Source organism: Anser brachyrhynchus (genome assembly GCF_964034855.1).
Source record: "Anser brachyrhynchus genome assembly, chromosome: 14".
Taxonomy (NCBI): Eukaryota; Metazoa; Chordata; class Aves; order Anseriformes; family Anatidae; genus Anser; species Anser brachyrhynchus.
Genome location: NC_137709.1, coordinates 6,169,115 through 6,190,624, shown reverse-complemented (window position 1 = coordinate 6,190,624; position 21,510 = coordinate 6,169,115). Strand labels below are relative to the sequence as shown.

The window sequence follows — 21,510 nt, the reverse complement described above, 5'->3', positions numbered from 1 at the left end:
GTTGCCCCCGAACCAAAGGGCTCTTCGCACCTCTTCCCTCAGACACACCTGAAGCAAAGTCTCACCGTTCCTTTTATTTCGTATTCCATAAAAAAAAAAAAAAATGCAGCCTTGGCTGAGAACAGCTGCTGGAAACAGCTGTTCAGTGCAACTCCCGGGACACGATAATAACCATTCCCATCAAGGTTGGAATAAAAACTAAACCGAAACAGCGCTCTTCCATCGGTAGCAAAAGGACTGAACACCACGAGTCACAGAAGGGAAAGAGAGAGAGTAAAAGTTTCTCTTAAAAATATAGCTCTGTGAAGAGAAAGAGATGGCTGGGTGTCAACCAGGAGGAAAGCAGTCCGTGCGAGCTGGATCTTCTCTGGTCAAACTGCCCCCCTCGGTTCAGTTCTAGTGCAGCAGGCGAGCTGCTGGGGAGGGCAATAAACACAGCTCTGGGCCCCAGCAGGACAGGAGGAGGCAGAAAGTTATACTGCTCTGCTCTAAAAGTCACAGTTAAAAGAAGTTATAAATTATTGTTTTAAAAAAAAAAAAAAAGTTGGAATTCTCCTGATGAGCTTCCTTTCCTCTCTTCTGTTTGATCTTCACCCATAAATCCTTAATCACAGGGATGCGGTACCTTTGGGGAGAGGATTTAAAAGAGTTAGGGATGGGGAGGAGAGTAACAGCCTTACAGCTGAGCAGAGCCAGGGCAGATTCATCTGGTCCACTTCCAGCCGGCTACAACTTCGCCAGCCAATCCACATTGCTTTTCCAAGCTCCCTGTGGTCAGCACAGACAGACGCTGCGAGGCTGATGACAGAGGACAGCAACGTCTAGGCTGGACATCCGGTTCTCAGCAGCTAGAGTTGAGGTCAAGCACATCCAGAAGCCAGCACACTTCTACATGGCTTTCCTTACACTGCTCCGCTCCCCGGCTCTCTAACATAGGGCCAGCTCGACTCACACAGTGGGTGGTTAGAGGGCACACTGTCTTCCCAAGACTGGCTCAGGAGTACTGAATTTGGCCAAGGTTACCGCCGTTCAGAGGGACCAAGTGATAGCTCCCATGGGCCATGTACCTTCTCACAACATCCCTTCAGGCTCAGCCGTTTTCTTCTTCTAAAAAGGAAAGGGGGGGAAACAAATCAGTTCCATCTGCACCTCAAACGCGAAGGGCCAGGCAGAACCGTGAGCCAGATGCTTCTCAGCTGGAGTCTCTACAGGGACACATCCGTAACCAGGAACACCCCTTTGCCTCCCTCTGCCCCCTCTCTTAGCTATTGGGATGGGATGAAACAGCCCCAAAAGCCCTCGGGAGCTCCCATTTTTGCTGAAAACTAGATGAAGAGACAGTGAAGGAAGGCCTCTTGCTCTTTGGGCAGGTTCTCTGAAAGCAAAAAGGCTCCTGGGTTTGACTCTTCCAAGGAAAGGGATCTCCCCTGGAGAACGGATACAGGACAAAGCCCTTCTTCCAGCCACCCCCACCCCAAACAACCAAAAATCAGGTTTTGTGTCTCAAGACTACCCACAACTAACTGCAGCCTCCCCTGTACCGATGAAAGGCCAGGACACGGCTCTGCTCCTCTCCAGCCTCACGTGCTGCAGGCACGAGTGCCACAAGCACTCCCCAGAACGGCTCTCCCCCATGGCACCCCACCCCGGGTGTCGCACCTACCTTCTTCTTCTTCTTTTTCTGAACTTCAGCAGAGCCGTCTGCTGCCAGCTCCCCTTCCGCAGACCCCTTTTTGCTCTTCTTTTCTTTCCCACTCTTTTTTTCTGGGGGAGAAAAACAAAAGTCAGCTGGGACCTCTGAGAGGGGGCACGGAGCAGCGGGAGGAGACATCCCTGGTGCGTTTCTGACCCCATCCACACCCCAGCAGTGCCTCGGGGCGAGGGCAGAGCCCTGCCACCAGGAAGCTGAGGCCAGGCCTGTTGCTCCAACACCTTTGGGCCAGTGTACTTTAATCCCATCACGCACGCACGCGTGTGGGCAGAACTCAGCAGGCTGCCTCTCCTCCCACCTCCTGCTGCCCAAGCGCTCCGAGGAACCGCTTAGCACTGGAGGCTGGGCACGTGCCAGAAACCAGCGCACAGGGAGCTGCCACCAGACGGACACAAGATTCAGCTCGGCACAGCCGAGCCAAGAGGCTCCAGGGCACCTCTGTGCACCTGCACGAGGGCTGAGGGACAGGTCTGTCTCCTCCAAAAACGAAGGGGGACAGAACAGGAACCTCAGCAAGATCTGGCCCAGCCCTTCCATCTTCTCTCTGTCTTTCATAAAAAAAGGAAGCAGCCCACACCAGCTAGCACCGAACCAGCTATGATTTGCAAATGCAGGCTGTACTGCAAAGGAAAAAAAAAGTCACTGCGTTAGGGCAGCAACCAGCATTACACAGACACAGGCAAGGGAGGCAGGAAACGCTTAACTGGGAGTAATAAGCAGGAGGCTGGTGCCGTCTTCCCCTTTCTCCAGGGGTTTGGAAGCAGCAGAAAGAACCCCGAGCCAGATCTCCTGGCTGAGCTACTCGCCTTTAGGCAGCTCCAACACAAAGCCCCGTGCATACAGACACCGGGCTTCCACCTCCCTGCTCGGAGCGTGTCAGTCCCTCGGGAGGCAACAGCAACCTTCCGCCACGGTTCCCCTTCGCTCTCTATTAGCGCACGTCGTGCTGGCAGAGGGGCCGGGGCTAATTTATCAGAGCTGTTCTGCATCGCCGGCAGAGCAGGGCACCGTGCAGAACGCAGCGCACAGAGCAGGCAGAGAACAGCTTCGAGGTCTGGTGGCTTACAGCTGGTTAGGCCTCCCCGAGCCCGGTGCAGACGGGCCGGCTGCAGGTGAAGGCAGAGAGGCCTTGGGAGGTTCAACGCAGACTTGATTCAGACTTCTGCCAGCCCTGAGACAGCTGCTTCCAGCCCTGGTGAAGGCCAGGAAAGGAGAATGCCCCAGTGGGACAGGTCACGCCACAGGAGATGCACAGGGACATCAGCTCACCCTGCAAGCAGCAAGGATCAGTAAGAGCTTTACACAGTTCCTGCCAGGCTGGATGCGGGATGGGCAGGACTGCCCGGCTTGCTCTCTACAACGTGACCTGGTGCCAAAACTGCAGAAAATTCAGCGGAGTGGGGAGTGAAGGACCTGGCATTGGCTTTGGGGGGTGCAGGAGGGAAGCAGATGAAGCTAGTAACAAAGTGGGTGCTGCTTACAAGGTCCTGCACCAGAGGCTGAGCACGCAACAGCTGCAAAAACCATACTGCAAACGCAGCCCCAAGCGACAGCACACAGATACTCACTTTTAGTTGTTTTTTTCTTTTCCTTGCTGCCTGTCTGCTTCTCCAGGTCATCAGCTTTCTTCTTCTTCTTTTTGGGTACTTCTTCGTTAGCTTGCCCTTTCCGCTTCTTTTCCTTAGGCTGCCCAACGGCCCCGTCCTCTCCTGGCAGTTTCCGCTTCTGAGATGCTTTCTGCTTCTTGTTCTCTTTGTCTTTGCTCTTCGATGCTTTCACAGCCTTGCCTGCTGCAGAGGAAGGTTTCTTCTTTTCCTTCTTCTCTTTTTTCTCCTTTTTCTTCTTCTTTTTCTCTTCCGACCCTCCCACCGTTTGCACTGCTGGAATTTTGGCAGCTATGATGTCACTTTTGCTCCCCGAGCTCAAATCCTCTGACTGTGGGACCGAGAGCAGCGTTCCTGGCACGGGGGTCGCATGTGTCCCTTTTGCCTCGACATCATTCTCTTTCACAGCCAGGGCTTTCTTGACTGGGGAAGGCTTGAGGTTGGTATAACCTGGATCCGTTTTTCCTGCCACCTTCTCTTTGTTGGAGGCTCCTGCGGCTTCCTGTCCTGGAGGGGGGTTGGTTTCTGCAGAAACAGTGACAAGAGAGAGGTGACAACTTTGGGAGCATTCATCGCACAGAATGCCGTTAGCAGAGAAGGGAAACACGCATTTGGAAGAGGAATACCCAGTTCTTTCCCCAGAAGCACAGATCTGCTGGCCATCCCACTCACCACGGGGCTAGAGAAAGGTGCCTTAGCCTGACAGCAAATTTCTGGGGAGGGAGGTGGGTAACAACAGGCCCAACAGCTGTGGCCACAACCCAGGAGAACGGGGACTAGGGCAGAGGGAACCGTAGCACAACAAGGGCGAGCACAGAGCGCTCCTTCCCAGAACGCCACAGCGCCAGCCGGTCAGGAGCTTCCCGAGGTGGAAGGGGTATCGACACCACCACGTTTAATCACCACCAACGGCCTCTGTCCCAGCACCTGGGCCTTCTTGAACCTATTTATAGTTCTGACCTCCTCAACGGCTCGTAGCACAACTTAATGACGTGCCCAAGAGGCCAGCAGACCCACGTGAGCCTCCAGTGAGCCAGAGCTCACCTGAAGATGCTGGGGTCACACCAGAACAGAAGCAGCTTCCGGACGAGCTTTACAATTACCCAGCAAACTGGGGAGACAGGGAAATGGCACGACATTTTGCTTCTCCGTAGGTCTTCCTGCTTGCTTACCTCCTCTGCCCTCCAGACATGCAACAGGAACAGCGCCCAGAAAGACGCCGGGGAGGGCCGAGCACCGGCACTGTACAGATGTTCTTCAGGCAGTGTTTGAACTTTCCCGAGAAGCCCTCCCCACCACAGCACACCAATGCAGCGTGCACAGTTTTCAGCGAGAGCCCTGCCTGCTTCCTGCTTTCATTACTGCAGTCAAAGCAGAACTTGGAAAAGGCAGGAACACTGAGCACAGCTCTTGCGACGCAGCCAGCGCAGGAGGGGAGCTCGAGGAGGAGATGACGGTGTCGTGCCCGGGGAGAGCCAGCAGACGGCAGCAGCACTCCACGCTGGGCTCTGCAGCGGAGCTGCAACGGGAGCAGGCCCCGTCCCAGTGTCACACTGCCGTGCCAGCACAGCTTCGCTCCCGGGCCAAGCAGATTCCGGGCTCTGCCAAGGGACCCACCTGCTCTGTGGTTTGCAGACACCTGCTCGACGTCTGTTTCGGAGTCGCTGCTGTTGCTGCTGTCGCTGCTGTCGCTGTCAGCTGGGGCTGCTCTCACAGGGACCTTGGCGAGGGAGTTAGCGGCAGGCACGGCTGCTTTTCCTTGCCCTGCTTTGCTGACAGGCTGGGGGGGAACTGTCTTTGGTGCCTGAGGTGCTGCCGGGGCATTGGAGAGGCCCGGATAGCCTGTGAGGAGGGACTGAAACAGCAGAGACACGCTGAGGAGTCGTCGTAGCGGGACAGCCTCCCTCCCACCGGGCACACAGACCTGCCTCTGCTGCTACTGCCCCCACACCCCAAGCGAAGAGCCCCCCCTTTGGCCACCTGCAAAGCGATCCTACGCGGTTCAGCCAGCCCTGCAGGGAGGCCACGGCAAGGCAGGGCTGCCAGGAGAGGGGGGCAGCACTGCCGGACCCTCGCTGAGGTTGCAGCAGCCAGAGCTGACGGCGACAGGGTCTTTCCTTTGTTCTCGCCCAGCAAAGCGGGCTTGGGGGAGGCTCCTGGCCATTAGCAGGCACCCACGCACAGCTAATGCACTGCAGATGTGCTGCACGCCCTGCACATTATTTACAAAGGGAATTTAATGGCTTGGACATGGGTTAAGTTACAAATAAAAAGGGGGAAAAATCCTGCTGCTATTGGCACTGTGCACCAGTTCTTCCGTTTTAACCCTTGCACGGCACCACCTCCATCTCTTCCTGCAGGTGAAGGTGCCACGAGCCCTGAACACAAGGCCTGGCTGCCCGGGGAAGCATTCCAGATCCAAAGAACTGTTTCTTCCCACATCAAAAGGCCTTACTCATAGCGCTGCACTTGGGAGCCCCCACTTCCCTGCTGGCAAACCCCCTCAGCACCCATTTGCTCTGGCTGAGAACTCAGCCCCCTCCCTTCTTTCAGGGGTCGGTGGCGAGACAGGAGAGGACCCCAGCCTGCTCAGTACGGTACCTGTGACACTGCCTCCTCTTCCTCGCTGGAGTCCGAGGAGGAGCTGTGGCCTGGCTCGGTCCCTCCCGGTTTCTGCAGCACGCCTGCTGGAGGAGCAGAGTTCGTCCCATTAAACCCACCTCTGCCGCCTGGGGCTGAGTTCCTTTACCCAGTCCACGGGGATTGCCACCAAGAGGCTTCCGCCTCTAAAGGGGAGCGCTCGGCAGAGCTGGAGAGAAAGAAACCGCACTCCAGCCGCGACGCGAAGGTGACACACCTCCCACCTGTCCCACCCGGCAGCACCGAGAGCATCGTCCTGGGAGCACTGACCAGGTTTAGGGGGCTGCTTGGGCGTCTCCTCCTCGCTGTCGGAGGAACTGCTGCTGTCCGAGGTCTCCTCGGCCTGGGTGGGGGGCGCAGGCTGGCTCAGCCTGGTGTCCTGTGCTGGCTGCGGGCCTGGCTTCTTCGCCTTGTCCGCGGGGCTCCTCAGCACCGAGGCGGGCTGCGGGGCAGCAGCGCTGGCTGGAGGAGCTTTCCCTGGAGAAGCTGTCTGCTTTAGGCAAGAAGGAGGAAGGGCCTAAGGAGAGGAAGATGAAATGCATTGTCAGTGAGCTGCACGAAGCAGCCCAGAGCAGCCGGGCTCGGACCACCTCAGCCCTCCTTCAGTTCCACGTCACGTCAAAGTCAGCCCAAAAGCTCTCACGCAGGGTGCAGAGAACCCCATTTCCCCCCCGACCCACAGGTGAAGCAGGGAGCTGTGGCCAAGCAGACTGCTCCTGACTCCTTACGGTGCAATAACAGTGGTTAAAAAATAGAGCAGTCCCTGCTCCCCCATCTCCTCCCCGAACAAGCTCCCACAGAAGGGGACGCTGCTCCGGCCTCAGGCTCGAGCACGCCCACCCCATCTGCCCACTTCTCCCCAGGGAAGCTCCCCACATTCATCTCCTCTGCCGTTACCTCTCCCACCGCTGCCTTGCTCTCCGAGCTCTCAGGCACTCTGCACACCGGAGGGACAGCAGGCGTTTTTATCCCCTTCCCAGAAGGTGACGGGGCAACAGCCTTGGCAGCCACTGTGTTGGCAGCCGCGGTTGGTCTGATGTTCTGCTGGGACAGGCTCTAAAATAGACGGGAGAGAAAATCAGGACAGAGCACTGCTTGGAGGGAAAAAGAGAAACACACAGCAACCCACCACTAGCTCCTGAGCCCTTTCATCATTTCCAGCACAGCCCTAATGCTCGTATTTTTTTTTCCCTTTCCTATATCACACGTTGGGGGTTAGTTGGCTACAGACACAAAGCGAGGACACCAACTGCAGGGCAAACGTGCCTTCGGGTCCTCAAACGAGCCACGGATTAGAGAGCAAATTAACAAGAAGCAGTTGGGTTTCCTCACACTTGACGCCTCCCATCAAACTAAACATAAGAGGGGTTAAAAATAGAAGAGCCAGGGGCACAGAATTCAGACACTGACACAAACGCCGGCAGAGGAAGGAGCAGGAACGACGAAGGAACGCGCAGCCTCCTGCTCTGTGTTACAAACAGGGCTGAGCGAGCAGCCCTCCCTCTCCCGGTCTCTGACAAGCCGGGCCTTTGTGGGCTGACATTTCTCTCGCAACATCTGGCCTTCAGAAAAGAAGGCAGTGCTCCACAGTACGGAGAGCCGCCAGTCTGACGCGAGCTCTCCGCCGCCCTGCACGGAACCCAAGTTATAGCAACGGCGTTATTTTATAGTCTTGGTATTCTAAACAAGCTTTAAGCAAGGACTTCTTAGGCTGGCTGCCTTCCCACCAGCTGGGGAAAAGGCAGACTTTCCATTGGTCTTAGCGCTGGGCCAACACGGGGAGGGGTTTCCTTGAACGCACGTAATCCCCCTCTCCCAGCACGGGTACTGGCCAGAAAGGGGACGCGTGTGTGCAGACGTGTGTAGGACAAGCGTGCGGACGTGCGTAGGACAAGAAGCGCACTTGGCTGCTCTGAAGGGGCTGGTGCCGTGAGCCAAGCCCCCACCACGTAGGAATGGCAGCCTTGCCTGAGGAGCGTGGCTTTCTCATGCTTTTTTTTTTTTTCTTGGGCTCAAACTACCGCAGAGGTGCAGGGACACCCAAGCTGGCTTCACGCAGAGGCAGCTCAGGCCCTAGACTCAGTAACAGAGCTGGGATCAGCCCCGCACCCACTCAGGACCGCCTTCTGCACGGATATGGGGTCGCCTCCATTCTCTAAGGTAGCGGTCTGCCTCCTCCTCTGGCCGAAGGGCAGCACGACTGCCGTGCCTCTTCAGGACAGCTCCTTCCAGCCTCCCGAGGCTTGGTCAGCAGGAGTCCAGAGAGCTCCAGCTGCACCCTCCTCCGAAGGGTTTGGGAGGAAACAGCAGGTGGGTTGCCTCAGAGCTCCCCTGCTCATGGAAAATTCTGCCTGAGAGGTTCTGACTTCTTTTCCAGCGTGCTCAACTCCCTCAAGTAGGGCCAAGGGGACAGAGGAGGCCTAGGCTGAGGCTTGCACAACTAGTCACGTTCCTGCCAAAACATTCACACCCTCCGCCGCTCTCACACACAGCGAGCTTGCTGAAACGTGCACGCGGAGAAGGGGTCACTGAGACCCGGGGGTGCTGCCAAGAAACCCTCCTCCAGCTGACAGGGAGTTCCCCTCCGCACCGCCCATCACCCACCCAACTGCTGCCTCCAGGCCTGCGGTACCTCCTGAGAGCCCGCACCCAGCAGGCCGGCAGCTCTTTACCTGTGTGGGGGGAACTACTTCCTCGTCCGAATCCGACTCCTCGCTGGAATCGTCGCTGCTGTCCGCAGGAGGAGGGGCTGGGGCTGGCACCGGGGCTGGCGTGGGAGCCGGTGCCTTCCTCACGCTTGTTGGCTGGGGCACGGCGTTGGTTTTCGCTGCAGGGAAAACGTAAGGGATCATCACCACAAGAAGCGGTTGCTCTCCCTGGCTGTCCAGAAGAGGAACTCTCACTGACAGGCCGGGCAGTTCCACGCACGGGGCAGAAAAGGAAAGCCCAAAGACGGCAGTGAGGGATCCCGGCCGCTACCAGGAGACTCACCAGCCTGCGGAGGCTGCGGCTGTGCCGCCGGGGGCTCCTCTTCGCTGTCAGACGAGTCGCTGCTCCCGCTTTCTGAGGTCGGGCTTTTCAAAGTGCTTGCCGCGGCCTTCTCAGGCACCCCAGCTTTAGCCTGGCTCAGGTTGGGAACAGGCCCGGGCTGTTCTGTTAACCTCTTAACAAAAAAGATACACGGGCACGGGAATATGTTGTTAGCAAAGGCGTTGTTGAGGGGTTTAAGTGCAGTTTCAGCTCCAGCCCCGTTTTGTTTAACCCTAACAGCCGATACTAACACTCACTCCATCCTTGGGAGCGCCCAGATTTGGAAGTGGCTTCAGTCACTGCCTGGACTGACCTGCTGCGGGCACGTCCCGCTGCCTTTAGCAGAATTTAAAAACCCTTAAACAACAAAAGAAATCCGATTAGGATGTGACTCTGCACGGCACCATCAACACTCGGATGCCCCGAGACAGGCCGTGAGCTGGTACCCGAGCGGCCGGTGCGTCAGCACGAGGCAGCCACAGCTACGGCAGCGCCAGGCACACAACTGTGGGGTGAGCTGGGTGAGCTGGTCCCTTCCCAGCCCCTCTCCCGGTTTGGGCGGAGGGCCGCAGACATCTCTCCTGCCCCCCGCTGAAGGACAGAAGCGGCAGAGGGAGAGAGAGCGCTTACTGCGAGAGCTGCTAGCTGCACCACGCGCAGAAATCCTCCGGGCTCGCAGTGCTCTGCGCCCACTCAGTTTACTCCACTCATCGCTCAGCTCCGGGCTGTTCTGCCAGGGCGCAGCAGCACGCTTGCCAGGGCGGGCAGGCCCCATCCCACCCCGCACGTGACAACAGCCGGCTTCGGTGCCGTCTGAGGGCCCAGGATCTGCTGCGAGAAGGTGAGGACAGATCCCTGCCCTGCTGCACAGCCCCTGCCACCCCTGTTTCCAAATCCTGTGACGCTGCAGAACCCATACCTGCTCTCAGCCCGCAGCAGAGGGCCAGAAGCCCCCCAACAGCCGTGGTCCGTCCGAGGGCCGCTCCTGGCCAGCAGCCCAGAGCACCAGCCCAGCAGCCTCCCGGGAGGGCAGATCTTATCATGCTTCCTGGCACAGCCCCACTGAGGACTGCCACTGGGGCAGTGTTTATCATCCCCAAGCCAAACACTAAACAGACAACAGCATCTGCATGTTTATCCCATTACGGAACAGCTCGCGGAACAAGCCAAGCACATTTTGACTCTGCTTAGAGAAACAGAAACCTCCACGAGCACTTGGGGAGGGGGGACTGCAAACCTCGCTTGGCTGTTTTGTTTTGATACCAGTGAGTCACTATCTCCAGGAGAGAGGCCAGATTTGCAATGCTGAAGAAAGAGAACTAGTTGAAGCAGACACGAGCATTCAAATGGTCTACTCGAATGCACGAGCTCCTCTCCCTCTCCTTCCCAAGCAGTGCAGTGCAAGGGGAAAATCTCCCGAGATCCAGCCCCACTAACTCACTTTTAAGACTTCCACAGCAACAGGATTGGGTTATCCTTCTGCTTGGCTGCATGGCATGAGGACCGCTTTCTTTTCTAACTTAAGAGATCGGAGAATTGCTACGGAAGAACCATACAGAAGCATCCTGGCACAGAAAGAACATCACAGCATCCCCAGAGAAACCACCGTAAGCTTTTATACAGCCTCGGGACTCCTCAGATCTTCCTGGAGGGAGTCCAAGGTCCCTCCATCCAGCCCATCTCGGTCACTGCCAGACAGCTGCCAGCTGCCACTTCCCATGGCGAGGCTCCAGACGGGACCGGGCCAGCAGCGTGGCTTCAACTACACCCCGGGAGCGGGGTGACAGAGGCAGAGGGGGGGTTCTGACAGCTTCGAGTCACAGGTACTGGAGTAACTCCGAGAGGAGGAAAATAACTCGAGAGGAAATCATCTTTCCTGCTCCCTTCTCCAGCCCCCAAAGCAGGAGCTGCCTGCAGATCGATACAGGCGATGACTCAGCTCCCGCACAACCCATCTGCCACTCGGGGCCCTTCGCATCATGCAGCGCTGCATGACAAGAGGGGGCAGCGACGCCAAGCCACGTGCGCTCAGCACGCTGCGGCGATCGCACTCCGTGGCTGCCCGCGCAGGGGGGAAGCGCCGCTAGGGTATCGGGGCTGGGGCCAGCAGCTCAGCGGTGTCATGGCGCGCGTCACTGCCACCCGCAAGGAGCGGCGGCAGGAGTCAGGAGAGAGGCAGGGACCTTCCATCTCACGGGAGATTTGGCTCTCTCCCTGTGGTCCAAGAGAAAAACTTGCAGGCACAACTACCAGCGCGGCCCACGAGGGTTCTCCTGCAATGCCTGAGGATGACAGAGGTTCCCAACACGTGCATCTCGTGCCTAGTCCTGGTGAGCAGAAGCAGAAGCCTGTCCGTGCAGGGCCTGAATGCCAACTTTGGCTCACCACGTCCGGAAGAGAGGAAGCAGAGCAGAATTAACATTTCCAAAAGAAAGGCCGCTCACAGCGTCTTTAAGGTCACCCTGCGCTGTCCCCCACCAACAGCCTCCTCCCCAAAAATATGCAAACACCTTGTCAACTTCTCTGAGTCTTCAGGGGTAAACATACCAATTAAGCAGTTCAATTTAGGCATGATGTTCATTTTAATTGTGCTAATCCACCCCCACAGGGAAAGACGAAGCAGCTTCCAACGCTCTGTATCTGTTTGGATCTTGCACAGGAGCCAGAGGAAGTTGCAGGATACAGTAAGTCAGTGGTTAGCATATGCCCAAGTAGCAGATGGTGAGGATGAGCTAACAAGAGTTTGACTGGGAGGACAGGACTGTGGACACAGCTAAGCCTAATGGTTTAATCTTCAGGCTTCGCTTGAGGTCTCTGCCTGCAGGCTACGGACACGGGAAGAAACAGCCTGCTTGGTAAAAATAAGAGCTCCCTCAGTGACGAGGCCTTCCTCGCTGACTGCATTTGGTGAGGGGTAATAGCCAGTCTGCAGGAGGGAAGATGCCCGAGCGGTTAAACAGCCCTTGCAAGATAGCCACCTGCTGCTGCCAGCTTCAAACCAGCACTGGGGGAAAAACCCACCCTAGTAGGTCCTTCACCTACAGCCCTGCCGGAATGGACAAGCCTCAAGAGTTTCAGAATGAGCCCCCCTGGTCCAGCTACCAGAATAGCTGCACCTGCCACCCAGAGCTGCATTTTTACACGTAATCACGCAGGAAGAGAGCAGCACAGAGCCAACTCTTAGAGATGCGTCCCCCTCCACCCACCTCAGCAGACCAAGGCTACGAAGACAAAAACGCAGAGCCTCTCAGGCTCCTGCCTGTCAATACTGTAAGGATGTGTTGACAAAGAGCCTCCCTGCAAGGACACGTGAGGCTCTGCCCCCGGGTTCCCTTCCTCCCCGGCAGATAATAGCTGCCATTTCCAAAACGCTGCTTTCAGAGCACTTTCCGAAAGGCCCTGCTGCTGACAGTCAGTGCAGGTCTCCCACAACGGACCTGAGCATGCTTTTACAACTGAGGACGCTTTCACAAAGGGATTTGGTAGTTCAACAAAAGAGAGAGGTATCAAAACAACCCCCTGCGGGAGGGCCAAGCCCATGCCATTGATGACCCCTCATAGAAGGACCGTTTCAGAGGGGCAAGGCACAAGTGGAACGAACCAGTGAATATCAGACTGGTTGGTGAGAAGCACTTGGCTTCTCTTCCCCTCGCACAGACTGTGCTGCTGCTGGGATACCAGTCCTCAGCTGAGCGTGCCTGCCGCATTTTCCAACAGCTTTTGCAACTTCCCCCTCAGGAAAGATCTGGAGAACCCTCAGGAACATAGAATCACAGAAGCGTTTAAGACGGAAAAGACCTTCAAGATCATCAAATATTATCATCAATTTGGCCTGATGAGCACTTAGTGGCTGAACTATTGCTTCGTACACCCCAAACCTCGGGACTGAGCTGACCGCGGTACCACCTACCTTCTGGCTGACAGGCACGGGCAGATCCTCCTCTTCACTGCTCGAGGAGTCAGTGCTCTCCTCCGGCTTTGTGCTTCCGGCAGGCTTTGCGGGAGCAGCAGTCCTTCCCGGCACGGTTTTGGCCTGCTTTGGCACTGCTGGTTTTGGTGCTGGCTTCCCTTGGGACAGCGGAAGGGGTTTTGCTGGAGCTGCTTTGCTGGCGAGCGACGCTGCTGGTGTGGTTTTCACCGGGGGTGGGATGGCCTGGGAGGGTTTTGGAGGTGGCTTCGTCTGGACAAGACAAGAGCAGTGTGAAAAAAGGCAAATCCCACATTAGCATAATTCATTTCCTCAGACTGTAATCAAGGGAAGATTTCAGAGCCCCCTGGGAAAGGCAAATGCTGACAGATCAGCAACTGGCAGGAAAGACGAGGCATCCTTTCAACCAGCTGGCTGGGGATACTTTCCCAAGATGAGAAAATAAGACCAGACACTTTTCATCGGCCTTCTGGTACTACAGTCACCTCCAGCGAGGTAAAGGAGCAGCACTCTCCACAGGAGGGAAGCTAAGCTGCACTACGGTTTGCCAAATTAGATGCTATTTATTGCAATTTATAGCTGAGAGGCAAATCCAACCATGACAACTTGCCTCTTCAGATGGGAAAAGAACTGCTGTGTGTATATATATATATATATATATTTTAAATTCAAAAGGACTGATGGATTTTGTTATTTTTTTTTTAAGGTTTGATTAAAGCTCAAAGCAAAGACATTCAGGTGCCTTTAAACACCCTTCCCCCTCACGCCTCTTCCCTCCCACTCCCGACATGACTTTGCTATACACAATATCCGTTCACAAAATCCTCCTCCCGCTGCAATTCCCAGCCTTGGCGAGGCACGCAAGGAGAGCGCCTCAGAGAGACGCACTTGGGTTCCTGACGGAGGTTCCTCGTCTTCGCTGTCTGAAGAGTCGCTGCTCTCCGAGGTGTCGTCAGGCTTTGCAGCCCCAGGAACCGTCGCTGACCCGGGCTTGGCCCGGTTTGGTGGCACTGCTGCTGGCCTCGCCGTGCTCTTCTTGGCGGGCACTGCAGTAGCAGGTGCACTTTTCACAGGTGTTGCATTAACGCTTTTCACAGGTGTGGAATTAACCTGCGCTGCTTTAATGGCTGGTTTTGCCTGGGAACGGGAAGAACAGGAGAATCAGGTAACACCTTACATGTTCGGGGGAGAAGAAAATGGCTGAGAGCTGTAGCTGTGCGCAATCAGTTTTAAGCAAGGCCCCCGTGCTGAGTTTGACCAGAAAAAGCTTGTTCAGACTCAAAGGCTGTGGAGCAGCTGAATCAAGCTGCTTCTTCTGCAGACTGCAGGCCCAGCCTGTCTTCCTCCTGAATTTCGCATCTGTAGAGTTGTGCTTAATCGCCTCCTACAGATCAAAGCATCTCCCTCCACTCCAGGCACTGGGAGGAACTGGAACGGAGTGGTTGCTGCTGGCAGAGGCTAGCGGAGCTCTCAGCCGTGCAGCATGTTTCTATGGCCTTAGATTTGGGGATTTCATGCACCCAGGGAAAGAGTTGTTCTCAGACTACAGCTCTGCAGCATTTTCTCTCCCCTTCAAGGGAAGAGAAGAGATTTCCTAGGCACAAGGACCCTGGGTTGGAGAGGTTACCTGGACTGCTGGAGCTGCAAGCTCCTCCTCCTCAGATGTCTCATCACTCGATTCCTCACTGCTACTCTCAGCGGCCCCAGCTGCCTGCTTCAGTTCTGCAACACAAGAAGGGAGCCGTTACAGCTGCTGCCTGCTCCGAGCTCCCCGAGCACGATGCTAATGCGGCTTTTGAAGTCAGAAAAACAAATCAAGCAGCAGAGAGAGGCTAAGGGGATTTGCAGGGAAGAGGGCCCAGTCCTGCCAAAAGCATCAGCTGCCTGCTGGGAACAGCTTCTCCAGACAAACGTTTACCCACAAGCACCACTCCCCAAGTGCAGGCTGAGATGGGAAATCCCTTCCTGGCCACTCCGACCCCCCGGGGAGCTGCCCAGCCACACACAGCTTCCTGCAGGGGCACCCCAGCCTGGCTGGACCTCCTCTGGAAGAGTCAAGAGAAGGACCGTTTGCAGAGCTTCTGCAATCTATTCCTCAGCCCCAACAAGCGTTCTTCAAAGCGGTAAAAGAGATTTCCCTAAAGACTTAAAGAAAAAAAAAGAGAAGATGCTGAAGTTCCTGTCTGGAAAGCCGAAAGTGTCTACGGTATTAATGCTGCACCTCCTCCAGATATGCTGCACTCGTCTCCAACCTTGTGGTGCTGGATGCTGCCAGAGATGCACACAAACTCCTCAGCACAGAATCTGCTGCTCAGAACGGAAGCAAACACGCTGGATTCATCCAGCAGAGCTCCAGAGCTGCCTGCTTTGCATTCTCACAGTCTCCCCAGGAGCAAGCACTGCTCCGAGCTTTCCAGCAGGCGAGCTGAAAGCAACGTGCTGACGGCACGGCTCAGACCTGACCTGCAGCAAAGCCAGAGCACGCGTGCGCTCGCTCTGCCCCGCAGGCTCCTTACCCACTTTGGGCGCTGCGGTCTTCACAGCAGGAGGCTCCTTTTCCTCCTCACTGTCTGACGAGGAGCTGCTGCTGCCACTGCTGGAGCTGGAGCTTTCAGGTGCTTTGGTTGTTACCGGTGCTTTGCTTTGCCCTCCTTTGCTCACGGCTGTTGCAGCTTGTCCAGGTTTCCCAGGACCGGGCTGTTTCTGCCCAGCCTTGGCCGGAGACGCGGCCGGTGCATTGGGCTGCTGCTTATTCAAGAGCACAGTTCTGTTTGCAGCAGAGGGCAGCGCCGCTTTGCCTGCTGGAGCACTGGGTTTATGGGGAGAATGCAGCGAGTTGGCAGCTTTGCTGCGCTCCACAGCTGGTGTCACCTAAAGGAAACACAATAAATTAGAAGCCCATTGACGTTAAGAGGGGATAAATTGGACACAACGTACCTTCAACAGCAACCTTGCAGCTAGGCAAACCGTAACACTTACGAGACAGATATCTAAGGGAAGGCTTATACTGGCATATGAGGGTCATTTAAATACAAATCCACCCCAGCCCACAGTCCTGTACAGGGCAAAGAATGTGGGCCAGCCCTGGCCTCAGAGTACTACCAGCCTTCAAAGCCAAGACGAGCACCCTCTTACCTTAACTGCACCTTTTCCAGCTGGCATTTCTTCTTCTGACGAGGAGTCGTCATCTTCACTGCTTTCTGCACTCACTGCCGAGTTCGTGACCAGGGAACGGCTGGCTGCTGCACAGGAGAGGCCCAAAGAAATCAGGACAGACCCTCTCACATCGAAACAACCCCTGGCCTGCAGACGGGCTCCAGCAGGCAGGGCAGCGTCCCATCCTCACACCTGCCCCAACACCACAGCCGCTGCCCTCGCAACGGGCAGGTGCCCTGCTCCTGCACCCCCTCCTTCTCCCCACGGCCAAGACAAGAAACCGGCCAGGATCTGCACATTTCCAGGGGCTGGCCTGCAGCAGATGACACTGAGCCAAAACATTTCAGACACAGGTTTTTTTGTTTGGCTGCACAAGCCAATGCCTCCCACATCAGCTGTACCAGAACTAACCAGACCAACTAAAAAAAGTCCTTCCCTCACCCGTGAATCAGGCGATCCTCTGCTGGACTTGCTAGAAGGTGCCCCGCAGTGGGCAGTGCTAGATTCCCAAGGCTTCACCCAAGCTACAACACCCATTCCTTCCCTTCCCAATGAATCCTAACAGCTTTTCGCTGGCTTCGGCAGACATCTGTGCTCCTCAAAAACGCTACACGAGAAGGGGGTGATAAATCTGTTGTCCTATTTTCATATGAGCACGAGGGAATAGCCATCGTTTTAAGAGCATTTCTCTAGCCAAGCAAATCAGACTGCTCTTACACAACCCTCTGCTGCTACCCTGCCGAGTCCAGGGAGCTGACAGGCTCCTACCGTTTACGGGTTTTGTCTTCTCTTTCTCATCTTCTTCTTTCTCTGAGCTCTCAGAGCTGCTCACGGGATCAGGAACTCTGATCTTTTCCGGGATGGCTGCCTCGTCATCGCTCACCTTCCTTCTCCTGGAATTCGAGGGAGTTCTGAGGGAACAGATTTTGTGTCAAAAAGGGAAACGACGACCAAGTTGGAACACTTGTCCAATCCACTCTCAGACCAGGCTCAAGCCTGAGGACAAGCAGTGCCACTCAGAAGTGAGCCCAAAGGCTGCAAAAACTTTTGAACTTGGGCGCACAGACCAAAAGGAGGTAAAAGTCAGGCTACAGACAGATTTATGGAAGGAAGTGCCAGGCCCTAGAGAAGATGTGGTGAAAGAAAGGGAGGGAAAAGGCCGCAGACAATCATTAAACTCTTAAGCCGTTTAATTGGATTAAATCATTAAGCTGGAGAAAGCTCTTCCCAGGCTCGGAATCCTACCTGTCCCAGCAGGACAGATGACATGGCTAAAGCTATCTCTAAAGTTATTTTTCCAACGAAGACACGGGTAATACCTTTGCTTTATTACAAGGATAACACTGGCTAGGCACACGCCTGTGTGCGACTCACACGTGCAGTATTTCTAAACTGGTAAAAGCCCTTAAACACACACAACTGTCAGAGGCAGAAAACAAACAAACCACTTTTGTGCCAGTTATTTTATTTTTGCCTTGTTTTATTCGTTAATCTGATTTCAACAGAAGTCCAGTTAACAATCTGACCAGTAAAGACTGGGCTTACTGTGAGGGTGTTTCAGCCGTGCAGTGCTACTTACACTTGTTTGTTTTAAGCCAAGCCAGACCAAAGGCAGATTTGCTATTACGAAGTCCCGTTAACTACTCCAATTACCCTTTTGGGGTAATTACCCCTGCACAGGCAGCTAGCACACCCGACTCGGCAGTGGCTGGTAACAGGACAGAAGCTGCCACGAGGATTTGTTCCGTGCCACCAGGGGTTCTGAATACTGGGTGCAGGAGGGAAGCAGCCTGGCGCACCCGAGGACAGCAGCGCTCTGCCTGCTCGTCCTGCACCCAGCGCCGGGCTTCCCCACCGCACCCAGGCCCCTCCGCACCCTTCCCTGCCCGCCCAGCACCTTCCGACACCAAATACAGCCCTGGAGGGAGGCCACTCCTAAATAACCGCAAATCCCTACTGTTAAACTCGCTTTGAAAGAGTTCCGAAGGAAAGCGGCGAGGACAGGCTCGGTTAGGTGGGTAAGTCACGGCACGGAGTCTGAGGTAAGGCATTTTGGGGCCAAAAGCCTCTGAAGTGACAAGACACTTCAGAGTGTCAAGTGTCAGAGTGTCAAGAACCACGGCTCAGCCACGCGACAGCACCTCGGCTAAGCGGGGCACTTTCTGGACAAACCAAACCACTCGCCAACACGTCCCTCACGGGAGACAAGGAATAAAAGGCAAATCCACGGGGTGGAACTGCAAGACACGGGCGACACCAGAGAACGAGGAACCGAACACAACGCGAATGCCCCGTCACCCCCGAGGTTTGAAAATAACAGCGCCTGCAAGGGCTTGCAGCAGCCCCCAGGACAACTGTCACAGGGTAAGCTCGGCATCGATGGCCAGGCCGAGGAGCACCCTCGCTCGAGCGCTCCTCGCCACAGGCAGAGCCCCCAGCCCCTGCTAACCCGGCCCCGCAGCTCCCACCAGGCTCAGCACCACGGCACAGCACCGCTGCACCAGGGCAAGGCACCCGGAGCACGGGGTGGGCACAGACGTCGTTTCACTGCAGACAGGGCGCTCCGTGGGATAACTGCACAGGAAGGCGTTGGGCTGAACGTGTACGGGCTTGAACGGGCAGGGCGAAAGCAGAAGCTGGAGGATGTGCGAGCTACGCCGAGGTTTAAGTCCCTGTAAGAGCCCTGACACCTCGGTCTCTGCCCGTATTCTCCGCGCAGCTGGGGCCGATCTCCCCGTTCAGCATATGGCTTTAAAAAGAAAGCGAAACACAACCGGGGAAGAGACCTTTGCAGTAAAGCATGCCTCTGACGCCCCTGCAGCACGCCAGTATCAACCTCCGCGAGTAAGAAGCACATCCAGCTTCTGAAAACTATGTGAAAACGTATCCCCAACCTAGGGAAACTTTAACAAACACCATCTGAACCGACCCGCCTGACACCAAGGGCTCGGAGAAAAGCAGCTACCGCTGGGCACGCTCTGCTGGAGGAAAACCCCCATAAGTTACGACCGCACGCGTAGCGCGGCCCGGCCGCCAGCAGCTCTGCTCCCGACTTACTTCTCCCAGTGGGTGAAGATCTCCTCCAGCGAGGTGGCCAGGGAAGGCAGCAGCTTCTGGGGGGGGGGGGGGGGGGCAGAGAGCGAGCGTCAGGCATTGGGCTCCCCCTGCCCCTGGGTCCCCCCGACCTTGGGCACCCTGCATGGAGGCAGCACCCACAGCCTCCCCCTGAGACCTCCTCCCAGAGACACCTCCCCCCTCCAGAGAAACCTCCCCAGAGACCCCCCCTAAAGCTTCCCCCTGGAGACCTCACCCCCCCAGACTCCCTTCCACTGACCCCCCCCCCGACCTTCCCCCCCAAGCCCTCCCCTATAGACCCCCCTCCAGAGACCCCTCCCCAAAGACCCCCCCTCCAGAGACCCCCTTCCATAGAACCCCCCCCCAAGACCCTCCCCCCTAAGACCTCCCCTACAGATCCCCCCCTCCATAGACCCCCTCCCCACAGACCTCCCCCCAGAGACCCCCCCCCCCAAGACGTCCCCCTGGAGACCTCCCCCTCTAGACCCCCTTCCACAGACTCCCCCCCAATACCTCTCCCCCAGACCCCTCCCCACAGCCCCCCCCCCAGATACCCCTCCTCAGAGACCCCCCCCCACAGACCTTCCCCCCCAAGACCTCCCCCACACACACCCCTCCACAGCCCCCTTCCCACAGCCCTCCCCCCACAGCCCTCCCCCCCCCCAGGACCAGGCCTCAGGACCAGGCCTCCCCGTAGGCCTCCGCCTACCGGAGCCCCCCCGTTACCTGCCCGAGCTGCGCCTGCAGCTCCCGTGCGGCCCTGGCGTACCCGGCGCGCAGCAGGTGCTGGTGGATGAGGGCCAGCAGCTCCCGCCGCCCGCCCGCCGCCGCCGCCATGGCGCGGCCCTCGCTCCCCGCTGCCCCCCTGGCGCCGCGTGCCGCGCGGCCGCGCGTCGCCTCCGCTTCCCGCCGCGGGGCCTGCTGGGGAGTGTAGTGCCGGGGAGTACGGGGCGCTATGGGCGCGCGGTGCCTGCTGGGAAGTGTAGTGCTGGGGGAACGGGGCTGGGAGGGGGCGCGGGGCTTGCTGGGAAATGTAGTGCTGGGGTTTCAGAGTCCCAGAATCACCTAGGCTGGAAGATCACCCAGTCCAACCTCTGACCTAACACTAACAAGTCCTCCACTAGACCATATCACTAAGCTCTACATCTAAACGTCCTTTAAAGACCTCCAGGGATGGCGACTCAACCGCCTCCCCGGGCAGCCCATTCCAATGCCTAACAACCCTTTCAGTAAAGAAGTTCTTCCTAACATCCAACTTAAACCTCCCCTGGTGCAACTTTAGCCCATTCCCCCTCGTCCTGTCACCAGGCACGTAGGAGAACAGACCAACCCCCACCTCTGTACAGCCTCCTTTAAGGTACCTGTAGAGAGCGATAAGGTTGCCCCTGAGCCTCCTCTTCTCCAGGCTGAACAACCCCAGCTCCCTCAGCCGCTCCTCGTAAGACTTGTTCTCCAGACCCCTCACCAGCCTCGTTGCCCTTCTCTGGACTCTCTCAAGCACCTCCATGTCCCTCTTGTAGCGAGGGGCCCAAAACTGAACACAGTACTCGAGGTGCAGCCTCACCAGAGCCGAGTACAGGGGGACAATCACCTCCCTAGACCTGCTGGCCACACTGTTTCTTACACAAGCCAGGATGCTGTTGGCCTTCTTGGCCACCTGAGCACACTGCTGGCTCATATTCAGCCGACTATCAACCAGTACTCCCAGGTCCTTCTCTGCCAGGCAGCTTTCCAACCACTCTTCTCCCAGCCTGTAGCGCTGCTTGGGGTTGTTGCGCCCCAGGTGCAGGACCCGGCACTTGGCCTTGTTGAACTGCATACAGTTGGCCTCAGCCCATCGGTCCAGCCCATCCAGATCCTCCTGCAGAGCCTTCCTGCCCTCGAGCAGATCGCCACACGCACCTAACTTGGTGTCGCCTGCAAACTTACTGAGGGTGCACTCGATCCCCGCATCCAGATCATTGATAAAGATAATAAAGAGAATGGGGCTGGAAGGGGGCATGGGGCTTGGTGGGAAATGTAGTGCAGGGGGTGCGGGGCTGGGGTCACCGGGCATGGCTGGGGAGGCCCCGGGGGGGGAGCTTTAGAAGGAAGGCCCAGAAGGAAGCTGGGCTGGCTGGGGGCGGCCAAAGCGGGCCTGGAGCCCCTGTAGAGGAACCCTAGGCTGGGGGCCCCTTGGGGCACCCCAGGGACCCGCAGCGGGTAGCGGGGACGTGCCCGGGAGCCAGCCCAGGAAGAGCCTGGGGGCTCAGTTAAGGGCAGATGTGAAATGGGGTGTCCCAGGAGGGGCCGTGACCCCTTCCACCAGCCCCAGCAGGCATTTGGACAACCCAGCGAAGAAGATGGGCGGATAACCAACGGGGTGC

General features: G+C 56.9%; 1 protein-coding gene across 8 annotated transcripts; it reads right to left on the bottom strand.

Moving 5' to 3' along the window:
* Nucleotides 1-59: 59 nt before the first annotated feature.
* On the bottom strand, nt 60-20,060 carry TCOF1 (treacle ribosome biogenesis factor 1). Of its 8 annotated transcripts, none has more exons than XM_080555631.1 (18): nt 19,871-20,057; nt 19,127-19,182; nt 16,838-16,980; nt 16,049-16,155; nt 15,430-15,784; nt 14,541-14,635; nt 13,802-14,050; nt 12,896-13,165; nt 8,947-9,118; nt 8,628-8,782; nt 6,853-7,011; nt 6,226-6,472; nt 5,917-6,002; nt 4,933-5,170; nt 3,280-3,840; nt 1,664-1,764; nt 1,068-1,107; nt 60-625 (listed from the first exon to the last, which is right to left on the bottom strand). In XM_080555631.1, exons 1-17 carry the CDS (start codon nt 19,979-19,981, stop codon nt 1,072-1,074), a joined length of 3,141 nt encoding a protein of 1,046 aa, XP_080411757.1. In that variant the 5' UTR covers nt 19,982-20,057; the 3' UTR covers nt 60-625; nt 1,068-1,071. The 8 variants fall into 8 exon arrangements, with proteins under 8 accessions (XP_080411757.1, XP_080411758.1, XP_080411755.1 ...); XM_080555632.1 differs by having other exon boundaries at nt 5,917-5,999; XM_080555629.1 differs by having other exon boundaries at nt 531-625; nt 1,664-1,756; nt 3,270-3,840; nt 19,871-20,058.
* Between the last annotated feature and the right edge of the window lie 1,450 nt (nt 20,061-21,510).

What these genes read in the sequence shown, in the direction of transcription:
- TCOF1 (XM_080555633.1), bottom strand. Translation starts at nt 19,981, where the DNA reads ATGGCGGCGGCGGCGGGCGGGCGGCGGGAGCTGCTGGCCCTCATCCAC. An exon ending in GACCGCAGCGCCCAAAGTGG is followed by an intron (nt 14,636 to 15,429) that starts GTAAGGAGCCTG and finishes CTTGTGTTGCAG; the next exon opens with AACTGAAGCAGGCAGCTGGG. An exon ending in AGAAAAAGAAGAAGAAGAAG is followed by an intron (nt 1,108 to 1,663) that starts GTAGGTGCGACA and finishes TTTCCTTTTTAG; the next exon opens with AAGAAGAAAACGGCTGAGCC.